We start from the raw sequence: 18,196 nt of genomic DNA on the forward strand, positions 1-18,196 counted from the left end.
ATATATTATTGTTATTATTGTTGTTAAATCGTCCGTGTGTTTTTGTTTTCTTTTCCCAAAAAGACAAAAAAAGAGAGCAAAACCAATAAATTTGCAAAAGAAAAGATTTTTAATTTAATTTATAAAAAACATATTAACAAAACATAACATAGGCAAAGAGCCACAAAGCACACTATATATGTGCTTTCATTTCATGATCATATGATTAATGATCTTTATTACACATTACAAAAGCAAAGAGATAGCTTAACTAAGTTTAGAATAATTAAGCCATCACATGACCCCTTACCCCTTTTTTTAGTTATCAAAGCTCAAGTCACACCCAAGAGGTGGTGTAATACCACACCTCAAAGGCAAAATCTTTAACTCCCTTTCCATTTCTTCCATCTCCTTCTTATCACACTTATCACTCAAATTATCTCCTATCTTTTGCAAAGCTTCACACCTACAATCCAAGAAATTCACTTCACTAAGTTGTGCACAACAGTTCTCCTTTAGTCCTTCTTCGCGGTTTCGAATGTAGTTGACTCCCCTCATTTTTATAACATTATCGTCGTCCTCGTCTTCGTCCTTCTGCATCCTCTTCATGAGGAATTTCTCACAATGTTTTAGGTTCAAACTCTTGAGTTGCTTGTGGCAACTTTCTGGAATTTCTTCTTTTTCGTCCTTTGAGGCGTTGGTGTGAGCAATGAAGAGAATTAAAGCTACAAAGAAAGTTACGAGGAAAATGTGTTTGGCCATTGTTTTGTGGAATGTGGTGTGTGTGTATTGATTGTTTGTTTTTGGTGTTTAATTATTTGATGGGTATTGAGAGAGATTATAGAGGGTGGTATTTATTTAGGAGTTGGGGTGTTGCATGTTAATTAGGTACGTGGAAGGGAAATTGGTGGGGTGGCTATGTTTGCTTCTTTGCTTGTTTTTGAGCTTCCACGTATAGCGATTTCATGCAAGGGTAAGGTGGTTTTATTGGTGCATGTACAACACCTAGATCACTTAATTTGGATTGTGGTTTTTTTTTTCCCCTTCTTTTTCTTTCTTCTTTTCAAGTGAGATTGTTGTTTTCACGTGTCTACAATATTATACATTATTTCTTTTTAAAATATAACTAAAACTTGATCGAAGAAAAGTTTAAACTAAATATATTAAATTTTTGAACTAATATTTTAGTTATATAACTGAGGGAGTATATAAGCAACTTCAACTACGGACTATTTTTCTTTTATAGATTATTCAATTTAAATCGGTGTTTAAAAATCACTAAAATCTTTAATAACCATCGGCAATTATTTTGGCAAGTATATAACTTAATGAATCATCTCGTTTTTATATATAAGTAAGTTTTTATAAATAAAGGCGTTGAGTTTATTAATTTTGATTTATCAAATTGAACTTCACAAGATATATAATATTAGTTTATCTTTATTTTTATCAAATTGACATTAATCGAGTTATTATCTTAATTATAAAAAATAAAAAGACCGTTTACTTATTATAATTGTCGATCAATATTAAAATTTTAATTTAAAGTGACTTCTAATCAATGATATACGGTGAAATATCTATAAAAATAAAATTTTAATTTTAAGTGACTTCTAATTATGGGTGAGAATAGGTTAGGGCACATCAGGTTTTGAAAGGGTTGAACTTAGCCAACGATTAGTTTTTTAGGCCTAGGTCTGACCTACGGTCTATCATAGGCTTTTTTTTCGGCCTGACCTGACCTTTTTAAAAGTCTGGTTTGACCTGAAAGCCTATTTATAAGCCTTTTTCACATGAAAATTTATATTTTATATTTTTTTAAATAGGCTAAACTATGTCTTTATATAAAAAAAATCTGAAACAAATACCCTTTACCCTAAAAAATAATTTTTAGTTTTAAAAATATATTTTTTTTCGTGAAACAAACGCACTCATTATTATCTCTCAAACAAATATGAAACGACTACTGAGTGATTGTCTAATTGAACGGCTACCGAATATGGAATGACTGTCGAATATAGAATCGCTACCAAATATGAAACGACTAATGAGTGATTGCCTAATTGATAGACTTTAAAATAAGAAATAATATTATTAATAAATAATAATGATAAATAAAATTAATAAATAATAAATTATATAGGCCGGCCTGTTAGACCTAATAGACTTTTTTATAAACATGATCATGACCTATTTAAATAAATAGACTTTAAAAATAGTCTTTCTAGCCTTTTTATTAGATAGGTTAGGTCAAATCATAAGTAGGTCAAATCATAAACTCTCATGGACGCTCTAGTCTATTTCTATCCCTATTTCTAATCAATTATATACGGTTAAATATCTATAAAAGTAGTTGCATCCAAATATATATAGCATTTTTATCCTTGAAATTACAATGATCGAACAATATGCGGCAAACGTAATTGTAACATTTGTTTAGAAATCCTACAAATCAATTAGTAGAAGTCGAAAATCCCCGCAAAATAATTTTACCTCTCAAACAAACACACTCATTATTATCTCTCAAACAAATATGAAACGATTATTGAGTAATTGTCTAATTGAACAGCTACGGAATATAGAACGACTACCGAAAATAGAATTGCTACCGAATATAGAATGACTACCGAATATGAAACGGCTAATGATAATTGATAGACTTTAAAATAGGAAATAATATTATTAATAAATAATAAATTATATGTAGGCCGGTCTGTTAGGCTCAATAAACTTTTTTATAAACATGATCCTGACCTATTTAAATAAATAGACTTTAAAAATAGTTTTTTTAACATTTTTATTAAATATGTCACGTCAAGTTACATCATAAATTCTGACGAACGCTCTAGTCTATTTCTAATCAATTATATAATTATATACGGTTAAATATCTATAAAAGTAGTTGCATCCAAATATATATATTATTTTTATCCTTGAAATTACAATTAACATTTGTTTAGAAATCCTACAAATCAATTAGCAGAAGTCGAAAATCTCGCAAAATAATTTTAATCAACAACGTATGATCATTATATTCAAAAGATATTAACCTATAAAAATATTCATGCATTAGAACATAAATAAAAATGTATCACAAAGTTCATTCTAACAATTACTAATATATTAACATATAAATAAAATACATTTTAACTTAGTAATTTTAATAAGAGCCGTGCTCTTCATTACAAAGAGGAAAATAAAACTGCAAGAATGTTTGTGTCTAATTTATATATATTGTTAGTGTAAATTTTTTTTAAATTGTTAATCAATTATAATTATTAAATTATTAAAATATTTAATTTTTATTAAAATTATTTTTAAATACATTCATAAATAATTATGATATATTAACAATTTATAACTTTTTACAATAACAATGCATAACAATTAAACTCATATAAAATTAACTTTTTAACATTTGGCATAAAACATGGGGGTAGTGGTGAAAATACGGTATCTTTCTTATTTATGTTTTGAAAAAATTGTTCATAACAATTATTATTTTCCTTTTAATAATTTACTAACATGTATGGATATGCATACATGCAAATACTATTATGTTTGCTTTCATATCTATTCACTAACAACAGTTAAAATATTTATTTATTTTAATCATATTATAAAAAATTTAATTTATAAATATCAACACATATAAAATTTTATTTGTCATATCTACTAAAAACTAAAACTTATTTTAATTGTTAAAATATAAAATAAGGTCTAACTTTAGTTTCATAAACATATCTACGAATTTGAGATATAATATTTTTAAGAATAAAAACATAAGTACATCAACCAAAAGTATGAATAAAATTACAATAAAATTTATAACAATAAATAAATTCAAATAGACGAAATTTTTATATAAAAAGTTATTGATTCTAGTGGTAGGAAAAAATAGTATCGGGGCCCCGGATACTAGAAGTACTCAGGTACATTAGTTTTACCAATTTAGAATAGTTGCTTCTGAGCATAGTAGACACTTGCTTTGCTTCATTTGTATTTACAGTTTTGTCCTTATAGAAAAACATCATTCCGACCGTCTCGACCAACCAATTGAACTCCACTCGCCGATATTTGCGAACATATCCTGGGTCCCACCTACTAGATACACAGCGCGTGAATATCCTCGCCCATTTTCGAGAGTAGAAATCAATTACCCAAAAAGTACCTCACGATTCTCTCTATATTTCCTCCTGTTTAAAATTTATCCTTCCCTACTTTCTCTCCTCCCAAACAACGCAATCTCATTGAGAGAAGGTCCTGCCTTATCCAATTTTAGGGTTTCTATTCTTCGCTAATCACCCCACTGCTTTACGCATCGAAACCCTAAACTAAGATCAGGTATAATCAGATTATCGTTCCTTTCGCGTTATCCTTTTAAAGATCTATTTTTCATTTTTTAATTATAGGTTTTGTCTAAATTTGATCGTAGTTTCTCTAAATTTTTGGGGGTTTTATTTGTTTCGATCAGATCTTATCTATTCAAATCGCACGACTTGTTGGAATTTAGAGATTTGTTTATCTGTTAAGTCTTTGAGTTTTGTCTGTGTTTTTTTTTGACGAGTAAGTGTTGTGATTCAGATCTAGTCGATTACTTGATATGCCTTTGATGATATAGCTGATTTTTTCAACCGTAACGTATCTAGTTGTAATTTTTGTTTTTTGTGTATTAATTTTTATGCATGTTGTATGAAATTGTTTCGAAATTTTAATATATATTGTGAATGAACTTTGGGGGTAGTTTGTTTTAAAGAAATATTGAATTTGATTTTGAATAATTTGATTTAAATCCATGTTGAACTCTGCCTAAGGGTTTGTGATCGGCCTGGATGCTGATTTGTTCAGGATTTTTTTTCCTTCTGTTCTTCACTGCTGATAGATAGATTGTTTATGGTGGGTTTGTGGACAATGATTATTGACAGTGATTTTGATGTTGTATTAAAGTGGAGCTTGTTGTTAATTTGTTATTATAGTTCAGCTAACATTTTGATTCTAAATCCAGGTCTGAGCTATCTGGTTGGTGGGACCTTCTGTTTTGGAGATTAAGTTTCATGTCTGAATTAGACGCACAAATTCCTACTACCTTCGGTATGTTTGAACATCTTTACCTCTTGATGAGTGTTGTGTGTCAGATTATTTGATCTGTTCATTATATGCAGTCCTTCAGGAAACAGTACTCGGATTCCTTTGAAATGCTGTCTCAGATTATAACATTAGCATGTTCTGTTTTGAATTTTTTCCTCACTTTAATTATCTATTGATTTTGTTATATTTATGTAATATTTCACAAATAAATGTTATTTGCTCATTTATGTTGAAATGTAGATGTTTTATACCTTCAACTATACTCCAGAAATGTTGTTGCTTTCTTACTGATATTGGTTTTACTATTATGTCTTGGACATGTGTTGCCTATCTTTCACTTTTAACTATTACCAGAATATTAATAATATTGTTCTGTCAAATGTCAATTATATTACTTCCCATCATTGAACAAGATGCTAAAAAGATGCCAAGAATTGTACAGAACTTTTCTCTGGAATAGTTTTTTGGGGCGCTTAAGGTGATTTAAGATTGCGTTTATAATGAATTGATACACTTGGGTACTAACCTTTGTGAAGGTTGTGGTAAAAAAGTAAATTGATACTTACATCCTCACACAACATTCATTATGTAGATCAGAAATAGCTGGTTGCTATGATTGTGATAATCAGGCTTAACTATTGATTATTAACGTGTGATTCCTGTGTGGGATGTGTGCCATCAATTTTAGATCCTTTTGCTGAGGCAAATGCTGAGGATTCCGGTGCTGGGACAAAAGAGTATGTGCATATTCGTATACAGCAGCGAAATGGTAGAAAAAGCTTGACAACTGTGCAGGGATTGAAGAAAGAATTCAGTTACAACAAGATTCTTAAAGACCTTAAGAAGGAGTTTTGTTGTAATGGTACAGTTGTCCAGGACCCAGAGCAAGGACAGGTCAGTCTTGATGTCCTCGTGTTATATAATGATCTATTTACTCCTTGTTGCATCAAATAACATTTTTTGTGGGGTAGGTTATTCAACTTCAAGGTGATCAGAGGAAGAATGTATCTACATTCCTAATTCAGGTAGCTAATGACCTCCCATCTTTAGTTTTATGCAGTATGCTGTCTGAATTATTTATCCTTTTTCGTTTTTATCTATATTGAGCTCCATGTATTTATCTTGTTTTGTTTGTGGCATAATCAACGATGTTACATATATGAGTGGTTGTCTGAGATTAAGTTTATTGATTTTGCATTCAGAATTACACTGGTATTATGAGTCTGTTCTTAAAGCCCTATAAACTAGCTTTTAGTAATCCTGAATACATAGCACGATACGGCACTGAAACACAACTATCTTTAAGTTTTACTTCATATATTTGTTTTTCCTTGCAGTGACAAAACATTTACTCACGCCTTTCATTGTATTGAAATCTAAATAAGGAACTTTTCTAGAGATGTTGTCATATAATTAATTGACAAACTAATTTTCTTTATCAAATACTTATTCTTCTGCACTTGTGGACTTGAACAGGCTGGTATCGTGAAGAAGGAGCATATCAAAATTCATGGTTTCTGAGCAGCTGGAAACTTGAAAGTGTTAGTTGTATCTAGCTCACTTTGAGCTGGGTATATATATGTGATTGTGGTATTTCTTGTGTTCTGGTATTTTCAACAGTTGTGATGTGGGATTATGGAATTTATGATATTATGTGCTATTTGCTTCAATAATATGTATCAAAGGAGTTTAATAGAGTTTCATACGACTTCATTTAACATTTCAGATACATGGACGCAATTTTTAGGTTTACCGTGCTAGGTGTTTATATGACTTTGGATTTAGTGCAGTTACAACATTGGCACACTCTCCGATCAACGGATGATCAAGATTTTAAGTTCAGATCTTATTATTTTTAAAACTAAAATTCTAACTTGAAATCTGTATCATATAATCTTGATTGGATGGTCTAGATTTGTCTGACTGGAGTCAATCTTGACCAGTGTTTATATACCAGCCTCACCATGTGCCTTTAGAATGCGTTACTTAACTGATTAAAAGTTTTATGACCTAAAAATACTGGACTCGATGATTTATAGAAGCCTTAAAATTATTTTCATTGGAATCAAGCTTTTGGTTCTAGTGGTGAAGACTTTGGTTCTGGTAAATAAAATCTTAGTAACGTATAAAAAAATTTATGTTCTATCTAGAAGTGTTCTTTCTATTCATTAGGTCGCTCATGGTGTAGTGATTATTCACTACATGAAGGCCAAGGGAAAAGCATGGAGTAAGGTGGAGGAAGTGGCTTTCAAAATAGATACGAGTAATGCGTATAATAGGGTAAATTGAGATATAATGAGGCTATTTACGGAATATAATGAAAAGGGTCGTCAAGTTTGAATCCAATAAAAGTGTACCTCTGTTAAAAAAAATAAACATTTGGGTCTATCCTCTACGATTGGAAGAAGTATCAAGATATCTCATGAGGCACCGCACATTAATTAAACATGTAAGCATGTAATCAGTAGCTAATTTATGCAATTGTACAACATATGAATACCTCAACTTTCTATAACACTTATCAGTTATTTTTGCTACTGTCTATTGGCAATCTCAATACGGCCCTTTAACGATGAGAGAGATAAATCTAATTATCAAAGTGTGTTCTAATAAGCGGCGGAGACATGAATTAATATCTAGGGAGTTACAACCAAAATTCTAATATTTATATAAAAGTGAACAGTAATTTTAGTTTTCTAAATATATGAGGTGTGATTAATATAGTATTTGAATATATTGAAATTAAACACATCAATAAATCCTCTATTCTATTGTAATTTTATGAATTAAATTGATTTACAGAAAACATATTTGAGGACTAAACTAATTAGTGAAAGACATATTCAAAGACAAAATTACTAATAAAATACATATTTAACTATATTTATGTAAAGAGGATGATATAATAATTGACCATGTATAATTCAAATTAAAGTCTTTCAAACATGTTGAAAATCTTGTTCTAATTTTTAAAATTAGATCATAATAAAAAGAAGCACAAAAAACTCAAAAAGAATTATCCTTTATTTAAATTGTAAATAACATAAAAACCTTGTAAATAACGTTAGAAAAACCTAAACCCTAAATCCTAAACCCTAACATCAACTTTATTTAAATTATAAATAACATCAAAAAGAGCCTTACATCAAAGAAAAAAAAAATTAAACCATTTTGAAGGCTTTGATGCAATTATTTTCAGATACTACTACTCTTAAAAAAAACTAAACCCTATATTATTAGTCTTATACGGTCAATGACCGACACTAACTCACTCAAATGAACTTTGCATAAAAAGAAACTTAAATGAGCCTATAAAAATCGGGGATGATGAAATTGTATGTTTCCTTTTTTGCTCTAATACTTAGATGAGATATAGAGTTGTCTAATCTAAATATTTTCTTGTAATTTCGGTGATATGTGATTTGCTTAGAAGAGTTTGTTGATTTTTAAAAAGAAATCATCTTATGCACATAAATCCTTGTGATTGGTGTAAAATATTGTTCATCCACGCTACTAATCACGAACTATGAAAAACCCTCGTTGTTAGCATATGAAAAAATGAGAGGAAGAGATAATTTTGGTTGCATATAATAAGAATGAAACAAACGAACTCAAGATGTAAGTAAGTGAACTTTAAATAAGTGAACTTTAAACATATTACTAAATAAATTAGTTTCCCTTTTAGACTTTGAAAGTATAAGACATAATCAATTTGATTTAACAAAAAATCTAAATTAGTCATTAAAATAATTTATGAAAAATATAATTTATTGTCATAAAAGTCACTAAAAGATACAATTTAATGTTAAAATAATCATTGATCGTTATATGTCATATACTAAACTGATTGACATTTTAATGGTTCAATGATTAATTTGAATTTTTTTGATGAATTAAATATCAAAATGATAATGTTCTATGTTGGGTTGCATTAACTTGCATACGTTCCAGATGGCATTGGCTCACAAGTATCGATGAGGTGGTAACTATACTTAAACAAATCATTATTTAGTTAGCACACTCCGAGTCAAATCCAAACTTTTTAATATGTGTGCTTTGTGAAAATACTTTTTATTTTTATTTTTTAAATTTTATGTTAATTTTATTCATTGATAAGAAAGTAAGAGACTTTGTAAAATAAACAATTGTCTACATTTCTAAAAATAATTAAGTTGTAAAAAAAAATGTTTTTATTATTTCAAAAATGCATCTTTATTATCTAGCATTTGATCTTTTCTTCATAATAATGTTTCACTTAAAGAATCTCACTTCAAGATAAAATGAACTTACATTTTTTAAAATAAAAACATAAAATGTTTCCACAAAGTAACAAGACCTAAATTTGCATTTTTTTTGTAACGGTAACGAGTGTCATAAATACATGTTTATAATAAATCTTAAATAGTTCTTCATCCATCTCACGATGAGTGTCATTTTAGTAACAAAAAATTATCTCGAAATGAATATCATTTATAATTTTCAATACAACTTTAATTATTTTTTTCATTTACTACCATTCAATGATTACTATATACACATTTTAAAATATTATTATATTTTGCATTGATAATAATAAAAAATCATCAATAGTTAAAATTGTAGTTTAGTAAAATGAATTGTCTATTTCTTTTAAATTTTATCTTTCTTTTAATTATTTAATTTCTTAATATATCTACAAAAACATTAAATAACTCATTATGAAACAAAATGAGTCACTTTTTTTTAATCAAAAGTTGTGTTTTTAATGCATTAAAAATTGAACTACTTAACTTTCTTTTTTTCCTATATATTAATTTTCTTTTAAAAATAATCTGCTTTGAAAAGAAAAAAAAAACAAACAAAAATGCGCTACTTTTTTAATTTTTACTATGTTCAAGATGCAACAATGAGACTAAAAGTAATTTTGGGACTAGTAGTTGGTTACATCATGGTGATTCTATAATATTAAATGACAAAATAAACAAAAATTAATAAATAATTAAAAATATTAATTATTAAATAATAATAATGTAAAATTAATTAAAATTAGTAAAAAAATACAAGAAAAAGAAAAAGAATTTGAGTAGAATTGTTGCATTATTCGGCCAATATTTTGATTTTGACTGAATAATTGAGATAATTTGTATACGTTGTACACTTTATTTTCAATGTCCATTTTATTTTTAATGTGAGTACTATTTGAATGGCTATTAAGTATTCATATGCCTCTATATTGCAGTATCGTAATACATTATACCTTGTTCATATAGATTCAATTAATTACATGATATATTCCAGTTAAAATTAAAAAGAGACTTAAACAAAGATAATTTATAAAAATAGACATTAATTAATTTTAATGCTTAACAAATTATTTATAAAAAATATAAAATAACTATAAGCAAAATAAAAATAATGATGCATGGGAAAAATTATACATAATAAATTGCATATATAAATTAACTAATTGACCTAATATGAACATTGGAACATAAACAAGATAGTTTGAAAGTGTGGATGGGAGAAGGGTGGGGTGGAGATTTAAAATATTAAATTGTTATAATAAAAAAAAAAAATTGTAGACTTATTTTATTTGGTGAATATCTCAAACAGTTATATTCTACCATGTTTGTCTCAAGTTTATGAAAGTATAACCGTTGGAGCTATTTCATCATAAAATATACTCTTATGAATAAAGTGTACAACATATACGGATTAAGTTAGTTACTCGATCATAATCCCTTTTTATTTATTTATTTTTTATATTTTTAAAGTAAAATATTTTGATATATTTACTTTAAATTAAAGTATTTTTGATTTAAAAAAAAAGGATATTTAAGAAAAAATCCACTTTAACTTTTTAATAAAATAATTTACTTATTTAAAATACTTAAACAATATTTTTAAAATACTGTTAACAAAATATATATTTTAAAAGAATTTAACGTGAGAAAAGTCGACAATCCATATCTAAAGCTAAATCAAAAATCAAAAGTAACCGAAATACTTAATTGAATTAATTATGTGTCCTATTATAGATTAATTTGGTTTGACTAATTGATCTAGTTTGATTTTTAAAATACATTTTAAAAATTAGTTTAAAATATGACAATCATTTAAAACATTAAATTTGAGGTCGGGCACCCTTGATTTCTTCAAATAAAACAGTGAATAGAGAAATATATAATATTGTTTTTATTAAAAAATAAAATATTTAGTCTTTATAATTTGAAAAATTAAAAGAAATTAAAATAATTTAAAGACTAAAAATATAATATTTTAACTTAAAAGATTAAAATGAAATGAAAAAAACTAGAAAATTATGTCAAATATATATTTTTTTAACTTAGACTAAAATCTAAAAAGCAATGGGACTAAACAAAGTGTAATTTTGTAATTTTAGCATTTATTTTTATATTTCCCGAAAATTATCTTGCATCACCCGTAGAGTCAAGAAGAAAAGGGAAGTCACAACGACATCGTTTCACAAAGTAACGAACGAGCACAGTTTAGAAATCATTTCCTCCAGAGAGAGAAACGAAAGGAAGAAGAAGAAGGAGGAGGAGGAGCAGGAGGCAAATCCGCATAGAGAGAAAGAGAGAGTTTCACTTGTTTGCATCAAATCAATGGATGAACTATTCGTAGCGATACTATCGATGCTTCTCGTGGCAGCACTAATCCCACTCTATCTATGGAAACGCCATCACGATTCACGATCCTCTTCTTCCAACGAAGAACCTCACCAGGTTTGCAAATTCCACGCCAAAACCCTAATTTTACCACATTTAAGTAAAAAAAATAAAAATTCTTAGTTAGATTGTGCACAAATCGTCAGGCTCCGCAGAGAGAAACCGTGGTTCGCGCCACCGCTACTCGCCGCATGCGTCGGAGACCGGCTGCATCTGGAGCTAGCACTTCGTCGGCTCCGTCTGCAACGCAACAAGGTTATTCGTGTAATTCGTTTGTTTTAATTTTATTTTTCTATTTGATAATGTTTGACGTTGGATTCGAATAAATAAATGAATTAATCTATGTAATATGCTTGAAGTGGCTGGATTTGTATTAAGTTGGTGAAATTTTGTTTAGTTTGTTGGTCAAATTAGCCTTCATCTTAGGTATTTTGAAGAATAATTTGACCAATGAAAAACACATTCATGGACTAATTTGACGTATAGAAGGTCATTTAGATAATTTTTTACATGATTTCCATTATTCAGGAATTAATTTGAAAATGTGGTATGGTTTAAGGATTAATTTGTGCGTTTCTATGTTTGACACAACGCCTTGGTGAATAAAAATAATAAGAGATGTGATTTAGGTTAAGATGTGTTGTTTTCTACTAGAGGGGTTGATGGACGTGAAAATTAAAACTGTGGTAATTTGGGGGTTTTTGTGCATATTTCCTTACTTTACTATTTCGCTAGGTACTTAATTGATTTTTTTTGTTCAGTGTTTAGGGTAGAATTCTAATGTGGAATCAACTACTTGCCGTTGTTATTTGGCTCTCTGTTTTTGTTATGTGGAAGTATTATTGAACTAGTAGGTGATGTTAAAGTATTAAATATACGCTGTCTAGTGCCTTGTGGGAACAATGTTCATGGATAGCTTCTTGAATCTGAATTTCATTTGTGAAATGGTCAACTGTATACATTTGAACAGAGTCTGCGGATGAAAGTGACAATGAAGCTGGTGGTGATGAGTCCTATGAAGCCAAAGCATCAAGGAAAAAGGAAATGAAAAGGCAAGAGAGGGAAGCTCGGCGACAGGTATTCTTTTTTCTAACAAGTTGAAAACTGGTTCATTTATTTATTAATATTATTAATTATTAAAGATACTAGGATATACTTTTGGGTGGCCACTTTTTATTTGCAACGTGCCTTTAACCTCTGCCAAAAAGCATAGTAATTTGCATTTGACTAACCAAAACAGATGGTTTCTTGAAATGAAATACATGTGTAATGAAGGTTTAATAAGGATACTGACATTTATAATTTTTGCAAACTATTGTTTAAACTGTCATGTACATGATAGAATTACTTTGAAGAATACTAGACAGACATGACATTCAGATATTGGGTAACATTTTATTATTGAAGACATCATCTCAAAACTGGAGTTGACGGAAATTCAGCTTGGTAACCGGTCCAATTAACCTATAGATTTGCTCTGCCAAAAAACCAGTTCATGAACTGGTAAATACCAACAGTTCACCTGTTTGGAGCGGTTTGATGTTGTGACTTTTTCAAAAAACAAAAGGAATTAATGTTTAATATTTTATATAAAGGGGGAACAAAAGAGGAGGAGAAATGAGGTAGCATAGATAACACCAAGGATGCTTAATTTGGCTTCCATTGTTGCCCCACTTAGCTGAGATTGAGATAATTTCCTTTCTCTATCTCCAAATCTTGTCTTTGTTTTAACCAATTAAACTTGGGAGTGTCATCAACACCCTCCTTGGTGGATTTTCTGCAGTTCTTTGCCGCAGCCATGAGTGCCAGCAACAACCTTCTTCTGCTCACTCTCTCAAGCTAAAAAAACCAAAGCAGATTTGTTTGCCAAATCTCTTCATTTGGATGGGACCCCTAGCAAAAATCAAAATCTGTTGTGTACACAACACATCACAAAAGTACTGAGAATAGATCACAAAAACAAGTTGGAGAGAGCAAGTGCAAGTCCTATGAGGGCATTGATAATTTTTGTTCTTAGGTCATTACTCTATTGAAAATAGGTACAGTGGTTAAAAAACACTATTGCGGCGACCATGACTCTATGCTATATGCAGTACCCTATTGCTTAGTGTGCTGAGACTCGGCACAATGATTTGACAACACTAGTAATAAATATAAGGGTCTTGCTAACAAGTACCCTAAGGGCACTTGTTAAGGAATAAAAAATGGAAGGTTTATATTGAAAACAACAAATTTCACACTTTTAAAGAGTCTAAACATAACTTCCAATGCATTTCTATTTTTGTTTTCCTAACAAATGCCCTTGGGGCACTTGTTAGCAATTGCCTAAATATAATTATTATGCCATCTATTTGTTGTCTTTTCTTATTTTTATCTGATTTCTGGTTTATATATTTTGCTTTAAATATTACAAATAAAATGTCAGTTTTGATTCTGTGAAATTATAAATAATTATAATTTTTTACCGTTGTTTGGATATTTTATAAATTTTTTATTAAATATTATTTAATTATCACTGGTTCTACATTAGAGCATTAAATCTTGAACTAGTGTCTTTAATGGTTAGTTGACTAGATGTTTTTTTTTTTTGTTTTATATATTGTATGTATTCCTACTTGTTATTCGACGGGGGAGGGAGTCTATGTTGATTGAAGTTTAAGTAGTTGATTAGATTTTGGTTCATCTTTTTGGAAGGCTGAAGAAGCATCACGAGAGTCAAGACAGTCAAAACATGACCGTTATTCAGAAATGCGGAGGTTGAAGGATGAAGAGCGTGAGGCACAGGAGCGTATGTTGGTGAGTCAATATCCCTGTTCTGATTTAATCATAGGATGGGCTTTCTTATGGTGTATTGATTGGCAAATCACATACTTGTTCATGTAGGAAGAGGAAGCCAAGGCTCAGAAGGCTAAGGAAGAGGAAGCTGCTGCGTTAGAGTTTGAGAAGTGGAAAGGCGAATTTTCAATAGATGATGAAGGTACCCTTGAAGAGGAGCAGGATAAAACTGAAGACTTGCTTGCCAATTTTGTTGAATATATAAAGGTTATTTTTTGTTTTGTACTTTTTATATCCTTACTTTTCTTATTCTGCCTTGATAAATTGTCCGAAGTTTTTTATTTATTTGATTCAATATGGCATTGAAACCTAATTGTTATTAGCTAGGGTTATAATTGTAACTATTTGGGAGGTTTTATAACTGTTCTAATTTAGACATAAATTTTGTGTAATCATTCAGAAGCACAAATGTGTGCCCTTAGAAGATCTTGCTGCAGAATTTAAATTGCGTACACAGGTATTTTTTTTAATTCTTTTCCTTTATCTGAATCAACCAATCTATTCCCTCTATCACCTCTTCATTTTTTTATATTGTTTGTTGCTGCTAGTTTATGGGAGCAACAGTGTAACAGAATAAAAAGTTCTGCTATGCTAATATGTTTTATGATTTATATGCAAGATATTTTGTGTCTAGTTTGATTTTTCTACTTATATATTTAGTCTTAGATATTTTTAGCAGTGTGGAAAGAAAACAAGTGTAAAGAGAGATGCAGGGAAAACAAAGGGAGATGTAATAGAGAGAACATAGTATTCCACTATTTACAGAGACTGGTTATGTACAGTTATACACACGTTGATTAATCCCTCTATTTGTATTAACAAACATGACTAGTATTACATAGGGACTCTTATACTCCATAAACCACCAGCCACTTAGATCACTCACCACCATCCCCCCTAAAATCTAATTTATTTTCCCAAAAGTTATAGAATGAAAGTTAATATTAATTAGAAAGATCAGCCTACCTGGAGGCATGGAATATTTTTTTAAAGTATTATGAACTTTTTTTATGTTTTGTAATTGAAGCTAGGGAGAACCAAATGTGATATCACTATGATATCTATAGGCAAGTTTTACTGGGGAAGGGAAACAAAGAAAACATGTGGAGGAGAACATAATAGAGTTCAATGGACATGCACTGTCAGTGTAAAAATTTTACATTGACAACCAATGGGAATTTTCTATTTCTCCATGTCATCATACCATTAAAGTGGGGTGATTTTGAAGAATACATGGTTGTTATTGGATGTCAGTGTAAAACTATTTTACAATGTAAAACTGTTTTACACTGATAGTGCATATCCCTTTTTCTCAACATAATAATCAATGGCTCAATTCATGGATGATTACATATTTATATACTGCAGCTACTCATGATTTGTACCATTTGATTTTTGTGCACTATGAGAAAACTAATAATCCCAAAGCACTTAATTACTACTTGTATTCTTTAGGAAGTACTTTAAATTTCAAGGATACACAATGACAATACAGAAATGGGTCAGTGGCCAAAGGCAAAACCAGGTTTTCTGGATGAGAAAGCTTTGGCACCTATTTGAGTCTGAATAATGAATAATTTGTGTTGTACTACATGAATGATTTGTAGAATATTTATATTATATACCAGGATAAAAGAAACAATCTTAAGTTTTGGGATTATGTAAGGATAATATACAGCAAAATCAAATCTAAACAATTTCTCAATAGGATGATATCCCAACAACTCAAATTTTATGGGTGTTAAACTGACTGGTCAGATCCTTTTCTAATCTTCCGAAGTAGTGAAACCTTATTTACACTTTTTTTTGGTACTCTATCAATTTATTTATGAATAAATTCTGAGTGATAGATTTCCCATCCATGGGTTTCCTTTTTTATGACATTGTAAATTGATGCAGGAATGTATCAATCGCATCACATCTCTGGAAAGTATGGGTAAGAGCCTTTCGTGTACCCTTTCCTTTTATATTTCCATCCATCAAAAGAAGTATATGTTACCCTCCCCCTGCTTTATTTTTTATTTTAGATTTTGTCTTCTCCATCACCTATCTCTTTTGAACTCATATACAGCCAATTTACCATGTTAGATGGCCAATTAATTGGCAATGGCTTCAATAAGTAGAAGAAATATGTGACAAAATCAGGACTATTATTATTAATTTTGTTGTTATAATTTATACCCCATTATTGCAAGTTACGGGCTGTCCATACTCTAACAGTTATGATTTATGCCTACTCTAAGCATGTTCTTTTGTTGTTTTGGGTGTATCAAAAATGGAAGTTTTTATCTCACTTTGTGCAATCAAGGGGCAAACATAAATAATGATTTATTTATGTGTCAGGTCGGCTTTCGGGTGTCATGGATGATAGGGGGAAATTTATTTACATCTCACCAGAAGAGATGAAAGCTGTTGCTGATTATATTAAGCGGCAAGGGAGGGTTAGCATTTCCCATTTAGCTAGTAAATCAAACCAGTTCATTGATTTAGAGCCAAAGACTCATTATACTGAGGACATAAGTAACATGGAGGAGATAACTGTCAACTGACATGTTTTTTGGCTTATGGGTGGAGGAAAATCATGTGATATATGTACATAAGAAAAAGAATGCACTGATCTGGCCTGAATAGGATTTGGTACATGGCTTTGAGCAGCGTTAGCATATTACCCCAATTTCAAAATTTTCCTGCACAATTTTCTGCTAAAAAGTGTACTTACTGTATTAAAGAGAACGTATTAATTCAAAAGACAATTTTAGAAAGTTATTTCGTATTTTTGGCTTCCTCAACAATCTGAAACAAGAGACAGATGGAAGCAAGAGCATGTTAAACAAGAGACCAATTCAAGCTTCAGCTCTTAGCCTGAATGCTTGGTAGAGAGTCGCCTTTTCATAGCAAGATGTAGTGTGCAATGATAATGCCTTATAACTTTTCTCTTCTTTTTAACTTGATATTGGTTCCAGTCTTTTAAATTGTTCTTTTTTCTGAGAGATCTTTAAGATTGTTCTAAAGAAAATTGAGTGGGACATGTGAAGGTGGGTATTAGAACTTAACTTTTTCAGTCCTGCTACAAATACCTGAACTTTTATTATCTATAAAAGCATAAGTTTGGGGAAAATGTTTCCCTATATACTTGAGGTGATAGCTCATTTCACGGTACGAGTTAAAATTTCCTTGGAGACCCTTGTAGAATTTGTCATTAGTGTTAATTTGATAAATAAAAATTTCCTCATTTCCCATCTTTTTAAATGCTGACTTTAAAATAATATGAATAAATTATTAACAACTAATTTCAATCATTGACGTGTACTGAATTATTTTTTTAGAATTTAAAGTTTGACATAGTTAATGAAGTACATACATGTGATAATTTTAATTGGTGGTGGATAACTTATTTACAACGTTCTATGGTCCTTGCATTTTAGTTAATTCAGGTGTACTTTTAACAATGATATTTTAAAGTCTTAACAGTGAAATGTCATAAAAATAATTATTTCGAATATACAATGTGAATTTTTGTTAAAAAACAAAGATTAAAATTGATAACTGAAAATTTAAAAGGATTAAAGTTTGAAGAAATTTTAGAAGGACTATAATTAAAAGTTGGTATATTTAGAGGAATTAAA

General features: G+C 29.6%; 3 protein-coding genes across 3 annotated transcripts; 2 read left to right on the forward strand and 1 right to left on the reverse strand.

Annotated features, from left to right (window-relative positions):
• Positions 1-297: 297 nt before the first annotated feature.
• Positions 298-741, reverse strand: LOC101510519 (conglutin delta 2-like). Its single transcript, XM_004487544.4, has one exon. It carries the CDS (start codon positions 739-741, stop codon positions 298-300), a length of 444 nt encoding a protein of 147 aa, XP_004487601.1.
• Positions 742-4,198: 3,457 nt separating this feature from the next.
• LOC101509984 (eukaryotic translation initiation factor 1) lies at positions 4,199-6,791 on the forward strand. Its single transcript, NM_001364751.1, has 5 exons — positions 4,199-4,323; positions 4,985-5,070; positions 5,756-5,961; positions 6,039-6,092; positions 6,544-6,791. Exons 2-5 carry the CDS (start codon positions 5,034-5,036, stop codon positions 6,586-6,588), a joined length of 342 nt encoding a protein of 113 aa, NP_001351680.1. The 5' UTR covers positions 4,199-4,323; positions 4,985-5,033; the 3' UTR covers positions 6,589-6,791.
• Positions 6,792-11,514: 4,723 nt separating this feature from the next.
• Positions 11,515-17,516, forward strand: LOC101509657 (DDRGK domain-containing protein 1). Its single transcript, XM_004487541.4, has 8 exons — positions 11,515-11,792; positions 11,882-11,990; positions 12,706-12,812; positions 14,430-14,531; positions 14,619-14,777; positions 14,971-15,027; positions 16,470-16,506; positions 16,914-17,516. Exons 1-8 carry the CDS (start codon positions 11,673-11,675, stop codon positions 17,117-17,119), a joined length of 897 nt encoding a protein of 298 aa, XP_004487598.1. The 5' UTR covers positions 11,515-11,672; the 3' UTR covers positions 17,120-17,516.
• The last annotated feature ends 680 nt before the right edge of the window (positions 17,517-18,196 follow it).

Source organism: Cicer arietinum, chromosome 1 (assembly GCF_000331145.2).
Source record: "Cicer arietinum cultivar CDC Frontier isolate Library 1 chromosome 1, Cicar.CDCFrontier_v2.0, whole genome shotgun sequence".
In the NCBI taxonomy this organism is placed as follows: Eukaryota; Viridiplantae; Streptophyta; class Magnoliopsida; order Fabales; family Fabaceae; genus Cicer; species Cicer arietinum.

Excerpts from the sequence above, each read along its gene's own strand:
- LOC101509657 (XM_004487541.4), top strand. The coding sequence starts at position 11,673 with ATGGATGAACTATTCGTAGCGATACTATCGATGCTTCTCGTGGCAGCA. Across the intron at positions 11,793-11,881 it reads CCAACGAAGAACCTCACCAG|GCTCCGCAGAGAGAAACCGT; the intron begins GTTTGCAAATTC and ends ACAAATCGTCAG. Across the intron at positions 16,507-16,913 it reads CACATCTCTGGAAAGTATGG|GTCGGCTTTCGGGTGTCATG; the intron begins GTAAGAGCCTTT and ends TTTATGTGTCAG.
- LOC101510519 (XM_004487544.4), bottom strand. The coding sequence starts at position 741 with ATGGCCAAACACATTTTCCTCGTAACTTTCTTTGTAGCTTTAATTCTC.
- LOC101509984 (NM_001364751.1), top strand. The coding sequence starts at position 5,034 with ATGTCTGAATTAGACGCACAAATTCCTACTACCTTCG. Across the intron at positions 5,071-5,755 it reads ACAAATTCCTACTACCTTCG|ATCCTTTTGCTGAGGCAAAT; the intron begins GTATGTTTGAAC and ends CATCAATTTTAG. Across the intron at positions 5,962-6,038 it reads AGGACCCAGAGCAAGGACAG|GTTATTCAACTTCAAGGTGA; the intron begins GTCAGTCTTGAT and ends TTTGTGGGGTAG.